This window comes from Cuculus canorus, chromosome 2 (assembly GCF_017976375.1).
Source record: "Cuculus canorus isolate bCucCan1 chromosome 2, bCucCan1.pri, whole genome shotgun sequence".
Lineage (NCBI taxonomy): Eukaryota > Metazoa > Chordata > Aves > Cuculiformes > Cuculidae > Cuculus > Cuculus canorus.
Window position 1 is genome coordinate 108,440,065 of NC_071402.1, and position 16,011 is coordinate 108,456,075.

The window sequence follows — 16,011 nt, forward strand, 5'->3', positions numbered from 1 at the left end:
AAAAAGGCATAGGATAATCAAGAAACATCTATGTCCGCTGATAAAAGATCAGAGTTCTCAGTAACTGTAAATTATAGAAGTAATGGAAGAATGAACTTAGGAGTCCACCAAGAAGTCACATGGGTTTATCATCCAGAATGGAAAAAGAACTGACAAGTTTCTGTGAATGCCTTCTCATACATTCCGTACCTTCCATTTCTTGTCCTAAAATCGCTCCAAAAGACAAAAATATATAACTAAATTATGGCTTTATGTGATGAATAACTTTGAAGAGTAGGAAAAGAGCTGTAAGATGAAAAGGGAATTCACAAGTTGTACTTCCACTAAAGCAAGCAGAAGGAAACATAAATCAGGAATGACTGCTATGGAAGTCAGTTTTTACCAAATCATGAAAGAATTCTTCCTGAATAGAACATTGAAATGTAATACCAGGCACTTTATTTGCCTAACAGTAGTTCATTTTGAACTACACAACCTAGATAATGTCTTTAAACTGTGGGCTTACTGGCTAATGAAATTAGCAAGGTGGGTCTTGCTAATTTTATTGTTTTACCATTTACTTTTAATGCAGATTACTATCAATGCAATTCAGAGACACTGCAAAAATGCTTGTGTGTTATGAAGACTGTCCTGTGCTCTTAAACTTCATAGATAAAATGTAAGGAAAAGTATTTAGATTTGCTCCCACTAAACTTCATCATTGCAGCTTACGTGGTCTTTTTTCACATTTGCGTAAGAACTGCTGAAACCCATTTTAATTTAAAAATTGGAAGCAATAATTCCACATTCTTCCTATGCTAAGAAGAAATATTCTAATACACCTTATTCACTTCACAGACGAACGTTTCGATACAAAACCAAAGCAAACGAATTCCTGTGTTGTGACACAGATTGTTGTTATTTTTATTATTGGTGTTATTATTATTCTTGAATATCAGCATCTGAGTTCCTCACTTAAACTAACGGCAGAATCTATATGAATTTAGACAAAAGTAGAATGTTTATCACTATTAGGGAAGTCTCTCTTCCTGAATAGATCATGAATGCGGAAAATACCTGCTGCGTACCAAAGGCAAATTCAGTCCCGGCACAGCCCATTTGAAGAAATGGTTGATTTTTGCATAAAAGAGCTTTAGCGAAACACTTCTATAAAACTGAAAATCTCAGTGCCAATTTCAGGACTGTAATTTATCAGACAACAAAAAGCCCAAAACTGTATTATTCTACTATACCCTGGACTACTAGCCTTTTAGTATAACACTTACAGCTACATACTTTCCAAGCACATCTCTTCACAGTTGCCACCTGGGAACCACAGGTCTGATGTCCCACTCCCTCACCCCTCCTAGGCACAACTCTTACAAACACAGCCAACGTGAGCACATTTGGACAATGGTGCCAACTTCCCTGATGTTCTCAGCCCTAACGAAAGCACGCACGGCAAGCAAAAGCAGCCAAGCCCTTCATTATTACAGCATCATAAATGGCTTTTAAAAAAACCCTACAAACCTTTACAAAGTGTATGTTGAAAATAAAGCCTGCAAGCAAAATACTAAGTTATTTCACTTTTCCATACACATTTTCTGATTCTTGTTCTGAGCAAGATACACTTTCTTTTCATTTGAAAAACCTGTTACTTCTGAGAAAGAAAATGCATTTGCCACAAGGCCACAAATCCACCAAAAGAAGATCCAGGTTCACACTAGGATTGACTATCGATACGTAGCACCTAAGCAGCATGCAGTACGACAGCTGCATCACTGGAATTGCAAGCAGGATGCTAAGACAAAAGCTGATGGATAAAACATCAAGGGGGTATGAAAGCACAAAGAAGCAACGCTTCACAAAAACACTCTCAGCTCTCTAAAAGTTAAATTATGTGCATCTCAGGCACTTTTAGCAATTAAGCAAAGCAGAACTTTTTTATTCAAAGTAGTTAATTCTAGTATAGCATGACTTGAAATCAGCAGAGGGTCAAACTACCATCAAGCAGACAGAACATGGCCTAAACTATTATTTTTATCTATGGGAGATTCTAATTCCACTATGGATAAAAGCATGGAATAAAAGTCCACGTGTTTAATTGATGTGTCTAAACACATCAATTCTGGATGCAAAGAATAAAGGCACTGCCTGTGTTCTTCCCCAACTGGGAGAGCTGCTGTTGAGGGAAGATCTTTTCACCAAGGTACTGGTTAAGTGAAATCTCACAAAGGCACACTGGAAAAACAGAAACAGTAACAGACACATCAACTGAGTCTCAGGTAAGTCTTGCAATGTCCCAGTGACCAACCCAGACAAAAGCGAAACCTTCCTGGGCAGTATGGAAATTACACAAAAAGAGCCGAGGCAGAGCTTAAAAAGCTCAAGGCTGCAAGACTTATAAAACCTGTGTTAAGAGAGTCGACTGCTTTACATCAGCTGCTGCAAAGGTCCAATCCCGGTTCCCTTTGCCTTGCCTCTCCTACCCAGTTAACACCAGTCCGTACTGCTCCCTTCAACTTCAGTGCCATCTACTGCTGAAAACGGTGAGGCGAGCACTAAACAGAAGGCAAAAGAGGGATTTACGCATCTTCTTACTGAAGGCTGAGAGGAGGCACCTTGTAAAGTTTGAGAAACAAATGCTGCATTAATTGCCTGCAGTTGGTTTGTGCATCTAGGCAGGATTTTAAATGCAGTCCAAGCGTTTTGTTCCACTGTAGGAAGGTGCAAAGCACTCGTTAATTAAGCTTGCAGAAGGAATGTTACCTACAAAGAATGGCCAAGTAAAGCAAAATGAATTTGCTTTCCAAAGACTTTTTTTTGTTTACTGTACAGAATAGGAATCAATCAGTAAACTTCAGTTTACCAGTACATTTATCAACACTATAAATAGCTTTGTTGAAGAAAAATATAAATAATCTACATACAAACCATTGGAGAGGGGGAGGAAATCAGTTGCAGCTATTTCAAGTAAAAGTGCCTGAGAAGCACAGAATTTACTTTTTAGAGCCCAGTTCAAGCACCGAATGTGTGATGCAAGGAAAAAAGAGCCCTTGCCCCAGTCCTGTTCATACAAGGCTTGAGAAAGGCACCATGATTCACTTATTGGCATGTGTGGATGCACAAAAACAAAATGTTCCGTGAGATTTCAACATAATGTACCTCTAACTGCAAAAAAAAATGAACTTCAGGTGGGGAGACTAAGTTACAGTGTCCACAACACACTAAATAAGAACACATATCTTTTCACTATTTCAGTACACAAAAAATGCATTAACATTACATCAAATACTGGAGCATTTCACTAAAGTCACCGAATTGCAAAGAAAAAAACCAGACATGTAACTCTAAGCAAGTTAATAGCACGAAGTGGAAAAATACACCACTTTTTAGTCTACAGTATAGCACTATGAAAGTAAATTCCAAGTATATGTGTATTATGCTTGTCCTTATTTTGCCATAGAATAAATGAAATTAATATTCCTACAAATACAATATGCCACAAAATCAATTCTTCACTAAAAAATAGATATAGAGAAATAAATATAGAAATAGAAATAGCGAAAAATAGAAATAGCGAAAAATAGAAATAGCGAAAAATAGAAATAGCGAAAAATAGAAATAGCGAAAAATAGAAATAGCGAAATAGAAATAGCGAAATAGAAATAGCGAAATAGAAATAGAAATAGAAATAGAAATAGAAATAGAAATAGAAATAGAAATAGAAATAGAATTTAATGTCATCTGACATTAACCATCTAAGAAATAGAACTTGAAACACGTTGACTTCAAATACATGAAACTGCCAAATTCTTAAAACTGGTACAACTCAAAGGTTGAAACTGGTACAACTCGAAGGTTGGGCCCTAGAAGTAATTTCAGGCTCTCCCAATACTGATGATGTTTTTCTCCAGTGCCTGAACACTTGATCTCAACTGCATTGAGCTACATTTCCACATTTTTTTAATACCTAAAGCCAAGGAAGTGGTAAACCTAATACAGGTCACATTACAATTCTGCTTGTCTTAGAATATTACTAACCAATTTCCCAAAGGTTCCAACATTTATATATGCATACTTAACAGAGAACAAGAATAAATGCACTGAGAGGTAAAGTGCATGCTTATGCACCATAAAAGTTAGCAAAAGTACTTCAAAAATGTACTCAATGGAGAGCACACTTAACACACAAGGCTCCCCTAGAAAAGTGCAGGGTCCTCAGCACGTTATTCATACATGAAATTATTTCTGACTACAATAGTAAACTTTTCTAGGTATCCAGAGCAAAATTTCCAGCCCGTTTTTAGTTTCTTGTTACACAAACCTGAGGAAATTACTGCATTCACCAGAGCGCATAGATATTGGTTCATAATTTAAAAGTTTCTACTGCTCAAAAAAATGCCATGTCTCAAACTACTATGAGAAGTTTCAAGCTAATTTTCTGTATTAAAGCAGAAGGACCTACCTAAGCTGATCTCTAAAATAGAAAGTTTTGATGTAAATCTATGCACGCTTAAGATAAACCCTCATGAACTTTATTGTTTGAGCTTCTCATGGTTTTTCTTTTAGAAAAAAAATGCACGATGCTTTACACAAATTAACTGCATCCAAGTTTCTGCCAAAAGACTGAACTCCTTCAGGTGCCTATGAGCACAAACTAAGTTCTTCTAAACTAATTGATAGGTATAGTGGGACACAATTGCACTGTTTAAAAAACAAAGGTGGGGTGAATTGACCTTTTGACTAAATTTCAAATAGAAGAACTACAGCACACGTAATTAACATTACCCAATTTCCAACAAAAGCAAACTACAGAAAGTTACAGTTATGTAACCCCTAGGCTCCAAGCCTGAAGAGAATAGAATTATCACTGCTGTCCCACTAAATCAGAAATATTTCCACCAACGTTACCAAAAGTTAGCGTCTTAGAAGGGCTATTCTGTCCTCTAGCTATCAATCACAACGTGTTCAAACCATTTGTCTCCTGCTAGAAAATATATCCTTACTCTGACATGTTCAGCCCTATTGTTACACCATTGTAAGTAACAGCAGGCATATTCCCAAAAACTCCAGATCTCTTCAAAAAGCCGCAATATCCACCGGTGCTTCCTGGTTCCACAGCACACACTGGACTTGGATCTCGCTGTTCAGAACAGGTATTGGTATTGAGATCAGGCATTTCAGTGCCTGCCTGACCATCTTGGAACGTCTGTTTCAGCAACAACAGCTAAATCAAGTGTTCTTTCTGTTAAAAATACAAGGATTCTAAAAGGACTGTATTTTCATCTTCAGAACTAGAGAGTTAAATAAAATTTCTATTTTATAAAATTTCTATTGCACAAAAAGCAAAAATGCCTGATTTTTTTTAGGTTTCAAAACGAGTAAAACACAGGAGCATTGAATGCAGAAACAAAGACCAGTTAAGTAAAACACACACTTTGCCAACAGTTTTAGCTCAAACATCTGCTAATGTTACGTTCTTAATGATAAAGACATTACAGATGTATTTAGGTGCAGATCAAACAACCATATTTAACACGAGTGAGATTTTACAAGCTATCCTCTAGCACAAAGACGCACTTAATTTCCAGATAATCAGAAATCCTCAAGAAGCTTTACAACACCGCAATAATTATTGTAACACATAGATATATATCATAGGAAATACATCGTTTAAAAAAAAAAAAGCAGTAGGAAAAGCAGTTTTAAGTAGCATCTGTCTGGTAAAAAGAACTGAAATGTGAAAAGATTTGTCAAATTATTATGAAATCATATTAAAAAATACCTCTTTGCAGTTGTGACCCCAGAATCCAACCATTAAGTGGGTATTTACATATACAACATCCCACTCAACACAGTAAGAATATCTCAGTGTAATAGCAGCATTAAAACAGCAAGAGCCCAGATTTGATGCAAAATTATCACGGATTCTTTCTTCCTAAAACTAAGTTTGTGTAGGGATCCCTTCAAGTGTGCTCCTGAAAACTGTTTTCCACATACACATTTCTTCTGGAAGTTGAAGAGTGCACTTTATTAAGTTAACAGAAAGAGAAGAAACCAAAACATTCAACATGCTAGCATTCCAACAGATAACTATATAGATATGTATCAGAAAGACAGAAGATGTGGAAAGTAAGTATGTGCATGTCCCACCTCCTTTTCATATTCAAAAGCTTTAGCTCTGGTGTACATAGATGCCTTCCAAACTTGATCAAGTACCAAAAACCAGCAAAGCTAAACCTACTCGAGCATGTGGATACAGACCAGAGGCAGAAGGAGCTTCTTTCATTTGATTCTCTAGTGAAGGGGAAAAAGCCCAAAACTCCAGCAAGCCACTTCTGTCAGTGATGCTGTGGGGTTTTCCCTCCTACGGGCTGACAGTTTAGCTTAGCACAGGGTGACGGCACGGGCACAGGCTTTGGCTTGGATGAGCACGGCACACCCAGTGCTCTAACCCACTGTTCTCAGCTGCTGGTGCAGACGCAGCACGGATCTGAACCAAAATGCCCCCGGCTGGGGGCACAGGGACAGCCCCTTGCAGGTGAGCATGAGCCTCGGGTACAAGCACGCCCAGACGCTCAGTCACTGTCCCTCGCCCCCAAGGGAGGGCTCCCACCTGCGGGCGAGATGCCCGGCTGCCTGGAGCTACCCTGCCTTCAGGAAAAGGTGGGACCTCGCAGGGTCTGATGGCTCCTGCAACCTCCACACCGGCGCTGCTGCTTGGCACAGCACACACCTCAAAACCAGGAGCGCAGCCACAGAGAAAGCCCGTGGCTTTCTACGGGCTGGTACCCAGCTCCCGAGCGACGTTATGAGCATGGACAGAGGTCCTCGCACGGCCAACTGCAAACCTGATGCTGCACTGGCAATTGGGGCAGCAAACAGGCTTCAGCTTCACATTCTGCTCCACAAGGCTTTGATAATATGGCTTCTGTGAACTTGCCCTTTTAATTTGCTCTGACCAATCATTTGGACGCCTTTTAATTAATCCCAACTTGTTTACTATCAATACCAAATATATCAGAGCTTTTCCTTTCACTGTAACCTAAGGAGACAATAACCATAACAAAACCTACCTGACCTCAGGAGTGAAATGAAACTGTATTACAAATCCATATAGACTATGTAAATATAATTGAGATCAGGAGTATTTTTTAAAATTTTATCCTGTTTCCCTTTTATTGCTAGTTGTTACAACCTTCTATTAAAAAGCACCTCTTACTTGTATTTGCCCAACATTATCATTTGTCAATACTACAAGAGGAACAAATTGCGCAGGGACATCTACTGCTAGGCCAAACAATACTGCAAGAATATAACACAGAGACAACACAGCAGCAAAGGAGAAAACAGGGGTTGTTGTACCTGTGAGGATGCCAGTCCACATCTTCGGGATCCTGGAAGCACTTGTTGAGTTATGATCTACAGCAGGAAAATAAACTTTTAGAAGGGATAAACTACAAGGACTGTAATGCACCAATTCCTACAAACGACATCTGTGCTTTTTCTCTCCTCTGTGTTTTTAGTATTTTCTCTTGAGTGCTTATTAAGATGTCTTCATGCAAACAAGCTAGTTTGTTAAATTCAAAACAGATTGCTGCAATATACAGAGCTACAAAGTGTTATTTGTGCATAGGTTAGTACAAGACATCAGCAAGTGCTGGCATATCCACTTAAATTAGACACGATGACTATTGTCATGCACAAATCAAAGAAACATCAACAAGACAAAATTATAGCAGGAAAAATGTAATTGATGACCCGTGTTGTTTACAGCCAACATGAGTAACAGTGGAATCACACAATCTTCCTCTCTTAAAGTACACTGGGGGGCAGGGGAAGCTTCCTGCAAAAAACATGGCAACAGGCTGTTCAAGTCTCCAAAGGAGCACAGGAAAAAAAAACAGACTTTCAGAAAAAAACATCCTGTGAAAAACTTCATGCACACGTTCCTCTGTTCTTCTAAAAAAACACACTCTCAAAAAAAAACCAAAAAACCCCAAAACCTGCCCTGAAATCCAGAACCAAGACAAAAGAAAGCAATAGCTTTAGCACAGAGTTTAGATGTTCCTGTTCCTGATCTGTCTATCCTGCTTTCCCAAAGTCCGGTGTTCAGGTGTTTTCTAACCTGCACAAATCCAGACGGTTTTGTGGTGTTTGAACCAGGTCAAACTGAAGTAGGAAAACATGCTAGAAACCATCTTGGATATGATTTTTTTCCAAAGACAAGCAAAGCACTGAAACGTAGCGGACAAAGGATGAGCAGTTCAGCTAAAAGCAGTGTAACTTTCAATCAAGATTTACCCTGATAGGTGTATGTAAGCTGTAAAATCATCATGATCACATCCACAATTTCTACTCTGGTTGGATACGCACCTAAGCACACATCAACATAAATGCAGAAGAGGAATGCTTCAGCGTAAAGGGCTTCAGAATGATTTGATGTGGAGCAAACTTACAGAAGCACAAAAATACCACAGGCGAAAGAGAAATCCAGACAGTTAAGGAAGGCTGAGAAATGAGCAGTCGCCCATGCCGATTCAGACCAAGTGAAAGGAACAATAACCACCCATACAAGAAGTCTGTTTGGATTAGGAAATTGCGCTTCGCCTGGCGTGAACAAAATTCTGCTCCAAAGCACTATCCTGTTGTGGGGGATTTATTCCTAGTGGATTAGTGGATTACTGGTTTTTAAACTAAAGCACCCCTACAATTTATTCTCAGCTCCATTTCCTGTTGTTTTGCACTTCTTCCATAGATGCTTTCGCCTCACACTGCAGTCCTACCTTGCTACTTCAAGGACAGAATTCCTAACTAGCTACAACTTCTTCCTTATACACAAAAAAATTTTGAATTTCTCTGTAACACCGCCCACGGAGACCCACAGTTCCACCGAAAGAAAAGCTGAAGAAGACAGTGAGTAAGAAAGACAACTTACTTACTATTCCAGAAATGAAGCATAAAAGCTTTTTTTATTTTTTTTTTCCTTTTTCTTTAGCTGACAATGTTTTGGAATTTTGAACTATAAAGAAAAACAAACAAATCCCCAAAAATCAACAAGTAAAACACCCACCCTAGCAAACTCCCCTTACTGAAACTTAATAATTTATCCTGGGTGACACTGCTTGCTGATATTATGGAGCATCAGTAAACAGAAAACCTCTCTTCAGGGACAGAGGGAAGTACGACACGAGTATAGGTAAAAGCTTTCTAGAATGCCCCGCGGAACACTCCGGGCTGGACGGTCAACCCCAAAGGCCCTACGAACTGGACGATGAATCCCGTGGAACCCTCCAGGCTGGACGTCACCCCGCGGCAACTCTGGGCTGGACGGCCAACCCCGAAGCCCCTCAGGCCTGGACGGTCAATCCCGCGGCCCTTCCGGGATGGACGGTCAGCCCCGCGGACCCTCCCGGCTGAATGGTCAACCACCCCCGACCCAGAGCTGGACGCTCAAACCGTACTTCCCGCGCTGCTCCAGCTGACCGGTCAACCTTTCCGCCTCGCGCTGCTCCAGATGAATGGTCAACCCCGCCCGGCAGACACCACTCCCCCGCCCCGCCCCTTTCTGGCTTCCCCAGCGCCTGCGGCACCCGCGGCACCGCCCGGCACCGCCTCCCCCACCGCGCGGCGCCGCCTGCTGCTCGCTCATGTTCAGCTTCTTAAACGCGACGCCGGAAGCGAACCGAGTGGGGTGCGGGTCCCGGGACGGCGAGGGGCACGGCGGCGGCCAAAGTCCGTGGCAAAGCTTCTGGATGAAAAACCAAAATGCTCAAAACTCTCTGAAAAGCCTCCGTGCTCCTAGGAAAGTACCGGTTACGTTTACAAACCGGTTTACCGTTTACTCAAGGCCGGAAGGCGCTGTTTGTCACTGCTGTTACTCTCTCTTGGAAGCCACGGCCAAGTGTTCTTGGCTGCATTAGGGTAAAAACCTATGGCTTCAGAGCCCCTGCGGAATGGGATTGCTGGGTGTGCGTGTGTGCATTCAGTCGGTGTAGCTGCAGAGAGCTGTCGGAGGAGCCGGCCTTCAGTCTCCGGCAATGGGAATAAAAACTGGCCGTGCTGGCAGACAGACATGATACATGGCAACAGATTAAATTTCTGCCTCTACAAGAAGCATTGTAAGGTTCAAACAAACCCAAGCACAATAAATCCATGGTATTTGTAAACCTCTCACAGTTCAACATAAATTGAACGGAATTCTTGTATACGTTTGCCCTTTCGGAATCTTTACTTACAGTTCTCAAAGTCTCTGCTTTTTGATGCATCTTCTGAACCTTCTTGTCATACTCTGGCTGTATCACTTTCTTCTGCAGCATCAATTCTTCCAAGGCTAAGAGTCTTGCTCCTTTTGTTCTTGAAGGGCTTTTAAACACTCCCTCTGCTTTTCTTCCTAGATCAAAAAGTACGATTAAAACAATAAACTATACGTATAGTCACGACACCTGCAAAAACAGCAAAATGGGCTCTTTACAAACCAGTTAAGTCCTACACTATTAATTTATTCACCAAGTCAGGGCTTCTTTGTTCCTTTGCTTTTCCTTTGTTTAACCAAGCCACTTCAAAGAAACCCATAGTACTCCACAGGAACAAAGATGAGTGTGGATGATCTCCTCTGCTGCTCTCTTATGGGAGTGCTGGTTACCATCCTGAGAGTGAACTGGAGGCTTGTGGAGATCCCTTCGAACCCAGACCATTCTCTGGGAACGGGCAGAAGGAGCGCTGTGGCGGGATCAGAGCAGTGCCCATAGCAGGTGTCCGGTGTCTGCCGTGCTGCTTGTCTGGTCCAGGGAGAGCTGGCTTTCGAACGGCAGGCTGTGGAAAGCGGGCAGAGGGCACAGCAGTCTGGGAATGCCCGGGACAGGCTTGGAGGAGGGCTCTGTAGCAGCAAAGTGTCACGGTTGCAGCTCTGGCAGCCGGCGCTGTGAGTGACCCGGGGCACCTCCTGCCCTGAAACCCCTCGGACTGAATGGTCACCCTGCAGCTCCGTTGGGTTGGACGGTCAAGCGGTGGCCTCTGCGTGCAGGACGCTCGCCCTGCGGCCACAGCAGGCTGGACGGTCACCCCACGGCCCCTGGCATTGCTTGCGGCTTCAACATTTTCTGAGTGCCTCTGCGGATGGGCTCACTGTCCTGGGCAGGTGCAGCAGCAGGTGCTGAGTCCTCACACACACACCTGACTGCCCTGGAATCCACAGACCTTCCCAAAAGACGCTTCTGCATTTCCACCCTTCACGCGCTACCGGGGCACGGACTTGCTTTAAACAAAGCGTGTGGTGCACACGCCATCCCAATCAGACCAGCCTGGAAGAACTGCTGGACTTGGTGGCCCTTACTGTAAGCCCGTGGGAAAACACCAAGAACTTTTCAAAGAAAAATACCTTTCGTATTATGTATAGAAATATCAGATGATGTGCGGGGGCCTTTGCCACTCACTGAGGTGACGGCCCAGCTCTGAGTTGTTCATAAAGCAAACCTAGAGTTACCCACATCTGCTGAAAAGCCTTGAACAGTTTTATCACTTTCTCTTTCAGTAGCTTGGCTGCTTCGGCTAAAAAACATTTTCACAAACTTGCTTTACTTTAAACTAAACTAAACTAAAGCAGAAACTCTTGTCTTAGAAAAAAAAAAAAACCCTCCATTTTAGTTATAGAAACGGTGGAGAAGATGCCATGACCATTGGTTTGTTCCCATCTGTTTTGCACTGCAGTCTGGGATGCAGACTTGATCGCTGACATTGGGTTTAGAGTTGATCGTGGGGCTTCAAAGCCATGCTTTGAAGAACTAACACAATTCCTGCAAATTTTAACATTCCCATTTGACACAAAGGAGAAATGCAGAAGAATTGGCCTGGTGATGTGCACTGATGGACAAGGAGCGGTGTCTTCTCTGAACGCAGACACAAAGCAAGATGAAATTCTGCAGATAATGCAGAACGTATCTCCTTAGTCAGGAGAAGCCGACGCTGGTGCAGCTATCAATGTCACAGGGCGAGAACTCTTTACTCAAAGTGCTGGGAGCAGAAAGATGTGATGGGCAGAGCAAACGGCTCTTCTGCTTCCCCACAGACTCTCTCAAGACAACGTGAGGGGGAGAAGGGGCGTGACACTGGTTGCCATTGCTGCTGAGGAGGCTTCTGATGGACACCTGAGCCAGACAGCCTCTCATCCTCCAGAGCAGGTTGTTCCCGCTCCACCTGTGCTTTCTCATCTGCAAAGGCAAAATGCAGTTTTTCAAAAGCACCTCTTGAATAAAATACAAATACTCTGTGTCCCCAGAAACTGTTTGCAAGAGGTCTTTCACTGAGGTACTCCATTGAATGATGCTAAGAGAGCACAAAAGCCTGCACGTCTTTTACGTGACGTCCTTTCATCTGGGCTCACACCTTCCTCTCAGAGAAGCACAGCATATAAAAGTAGAGGAAAAGCAACTCAGCTGACAGAGCTGCTTCTTCTTTACCTTTAAGGAATTACATTTTACAGTCACAAAGAAGAACGGAGGCCCAAGAAGAGGCTGCGCTACTGTCGAACGCCTGCACGTTGCTGTGAAGCTGTGCACAAGTGCCACTGACTGCATAGGCTTTAGAGATAGTACTGTGGGTGACATGTGGGGAAGAGGCAGGCAAATGCAGCTCTCACTTCCAGTGCTGCCAGGGGATTACAACATCAGAGATCCCTGAGCTCTGGTCATGCCAGAGGAGCATCACCTCTGTTGTTTTGTACTGGATGTTCATGTTGATGGCGATGTTATTACCATGACATAGAAGTATCAAGAGCAGGAGTAGTAGAATCATCATTCTTTTTTTATTGTGTTAATAAAACTGTTGTCATTTTACCCCATGGGTTTTCCTTTCCTGGTGCAGGGTGGGGGTGGAAGAGGGGCTGCCTAGAGTTTAGCTGCTGGCTAAGGGCTCACTGGCGGCTCACGTGCTAGCTCAGGAAAGCAAACCGATGCCTGCGGGGTGAGTTCCACACGCAACCAACCTGATCCGTCAAGTCACTCCCCAGGAATTAATACCTTATGCCAACGAGGAATCGCCCCCTTTCTCTTTAAACCTGATAGAAGCGTCAGCAAGAACTATGGACACGTGAAGCATTTTTTCAGCTAGGATCTTCTGTCACTTGTAATTTAAAACAAATTTAAAATAGAAAATAGAGAGGCAACACCTATTTCATTTTAAAAGTTTCATTTATTGCACAGTGCTAAAAGCAAAATAAGAACAACATCCCGGAGGTAAACAACGATGGAGGTGAACAAGAACATGGCTATGAAGATCTTCTTTCAGGAATCACTTATCCCCTGACTGAATGACAACCACCATAGCGTGCTGAAAGGCCAAGCATTCCTGTAGAAATGAAAAGAAAGGGTCACACCTCCAGGGAGGAACGGACAGGACAGGTGAACCCAAACTGACCAACAGAGTATTCCACTCCATGCTTGTCATACTCAGGATAACCAGCTGAGGGATTACGAGGGTCAAGCTCTCTTCTTGGATGGCCAGCATGCAGTGAAGACCTTGTCTGTCTTTTCTGCTATCCGGCATCCGCACCTTCCTGAATTCAATTCCTGAGTCCAGCTTCCTTCTGCTGCCGAGTCCAGCCTGGGGACTTTTGTTGTCATTTAGAACTTTATGCCTCATGAGATCTAGGTATTTCAAAATATAAAAAAAAGAAAAACAAAAACCCCAAACAAACAAATAAAAACCACCATAAACTTGTTAGGATAAAAAAAGATCAGAAAATTCATCTGCACAGCAGTGATGACTGAACTTGCTTTGTCCTGTTGTACCCATCGCTATCAGAAATATGGCTTCAATGAGGATGAGAAATACTAGTTCAGAATATACACTTCCCCAATAAACTCAAACATACAGCTGGAATTTGAGCGTCCTACCCAGAGGGGTCGTGGGGTTGACCGTCCATCCTGGAAGGGACGTGTGGCTGATCGTCTAGCCGCGTGGGGCTGCGGGATTGACCGTCCAGCCCTGAGAGGCTTCGGGGTTGACCGACCAGCCCTGAGGTGCTGCGGGGTTGATCATCCAGCCCGGAGGGGCTTTAGGGTTGACCGTCAGCACGGAGGGTCCGCGGGGTTGACCGTCCAGCCCGGAGGAGCTTCGGGGTTGACCATCCAACCCTGAGGGGCCGCAGGGTTGACCGGCCATCCCAGAAGGGCCGGGGGGCTGATCGTCCGGCCCCTTGGGGTCGCAGGATTGACAGTCCAACCCTGACGGGTTTCCGGGTTGACCGTGCAGCCCAAAGGGGGGTTGGGGTTGATCGTCCAGCCCAAAGGTGCTTTGGGGTTGACCGTCCACCCCGGATGGTCCCCGGGGTTGACCGTCCAGCCCGGAGGGTTCCGCGGGGCATTCTAGAAAGTTTTTACGTACACTCCTGTCGTACTTCCCTCTGTCCCTGAACAGAGGTGTTGGGGAAGAGGTTTTGCCTGGAGCTCTGATAAGGACAACATGTTTTCGCACTGCCTAGAGAACTCCCGGAGGGAACTTCTCTTGCTCAGGAAATAACATAAATGTTAATTGTAGCACAATTAGGGAAATGCATCTTTGATCTACCGCTCTGCCTGTTTGCATCTGTCATGCCAAGAGTTACTGGTGATAGCCATAGGTAGTGTCTTTTTATATGTACAAAAGGAAAATAACAGGGAGTAGGATTTCAGAAGTGAAAGCACACTGGTGACTTTTCACTTTGTCTTCAGCAATGCAAACCTTTAATACTTCACGGCTGAATGTGAGGCACTGAAGGGTGCCTTTTAGAGAAACTCTAGATCCATCTGAGAATGAGAACTGCGGGTTTTTTCAGCTGTCTTGCAGTCTTCATTCACTGTAACCACTAACAGGTACCAACGGGATACGGTGTCCAATTGCTGTACCATATGGTTATAAGTCTAAGAGTACAGCGTATTCCAGCTCCTCTGTCCATCTTTTGCCACCATAATGTAAATTGGGGGTTGGAGAATTAAGCAGGAAGTATATTTTTACTCCACAGTTACTGGAAGTACCCCTGCAAGTGAGAACTTCCTAAAGATGTGCAGATGTTTCAATCACTTATCTACATAGACCAGGAGATAGAATTAGTTGAAAAAGATCAATTGGAATCTTAGCTTTTAAGTTCTTAAGCTTCAACCCCGCCCGGCAGACACCACTCCCCCGCCCCGCCCCTTTCTGGCTTCCCCGGCGCCTGCGGCACTCGCAGCGCCGCCCGGCACCGCCTCCCCCACCGCGCGGCGCCGCCTGCTGCTCGCTCATGTTCAGCTTCTTAAACGCGACGCCGGAAGCGAACCGAGTGGGGTGCGGGTCCCGCGACGGCGACCTGGGGAGGGGTCATGACACCTTTCAAACCAGCAAAATGGGCTCTTTACAAACCAGTCAAGTCCTACACTATTAATTTGTTCGCAAGGTCAGGGCTTCTTTGTTCCTTTGGTTTTTCTTTTTTAACCAAGCCACTTCAAAGAAACCCATAGTACTCCACAGGAACAAAGACGAGTGTGGATGATCGCCTCTGCTGCTCTCTTATGGGAGTGCTGGTTACCATCCTGAGAGTGAACTGGAGGCTTGTGGAGGTCCCTTCGAACCCAGCCCATTCTCTTTGTTCAGGAAAGCAAACTGATTCTTGTGGGGTGAGTTCCACATGCAACCAACCTGATCCCTCAAGTCACTCCCCAGGAGCTAATACATGATGCCAATGAGGACTCGCCCCCCTTCTCTTTAAACCTGATAGAAGCGTCAGCAAGAACTATGGACACGTGAAGCATTTTTCCAGCTAGGATCCTCTGTCATTTGTAATTTAAAACACATAGAAAATAGAAAGGCAACACCTATTTCATTTAAAAGTTTCATTTATTGCAAAGTGCTAAAAGCAAGGTAAGAACAACATCCGGGACGTAAACAAGAACATGGCTATGAAGATCTTCTTTCAGCAGTTACTTATCCACTGACTGAATGACATCCACCTTAGCGTGCTGAAAGGCCAAGCATTCCTGTAGAAATGAAAAGAAAGGGTCACACCTCCAGGGAAGA

General features: G+C 43.6%; 2 protein-coding genes across 2 annotated transcripts in view; both read right to left on the bottom strand.

Moving 5' to 3' along the window:
- The window catches only part of LOC128851157 (uncharacterized), a 45,401-nt gene extending 35,100 nt beyond the window's left edge, over positions 1–10,301 (bottom strand). Inside the window, exons 1-3 of the mRNA XM_054057885.1 lie at positions 10,217–10,301; positions 9,447–9,643; positions 7,348–7,404 (exon numbers count right to left, since the gene is read on the bottom strand). Of these exons, the coding sequence (XP_053913860.1) occupies positions 7,348–7,404; positions 9,447–9,643; positions 10,217–10,301 (339 nt within the window). The remainder of the gene's footprint in view (positions 1–7,347; positions 7,405–9,446; positions 9,644–10,216) is intronic.
- Positions 10,302–15,798: 5,497 nt separating this feature from the next.
- Positions 15,799–16,011, bottom strand: part of LOC128851158 (golgin subfamily A member 4-like) — a 94,625-nt gene continuing 94,412 nt past the window's right edge. The window contains exon 22 of the mRNA XM_054057886.1: positions 15,799–15,971. The gene's annotated coding sequence lies outside the window, so the exon portion shown is untranslated. The remainder of the gene's footprint in view (positions 15,972–16,011) is intronic.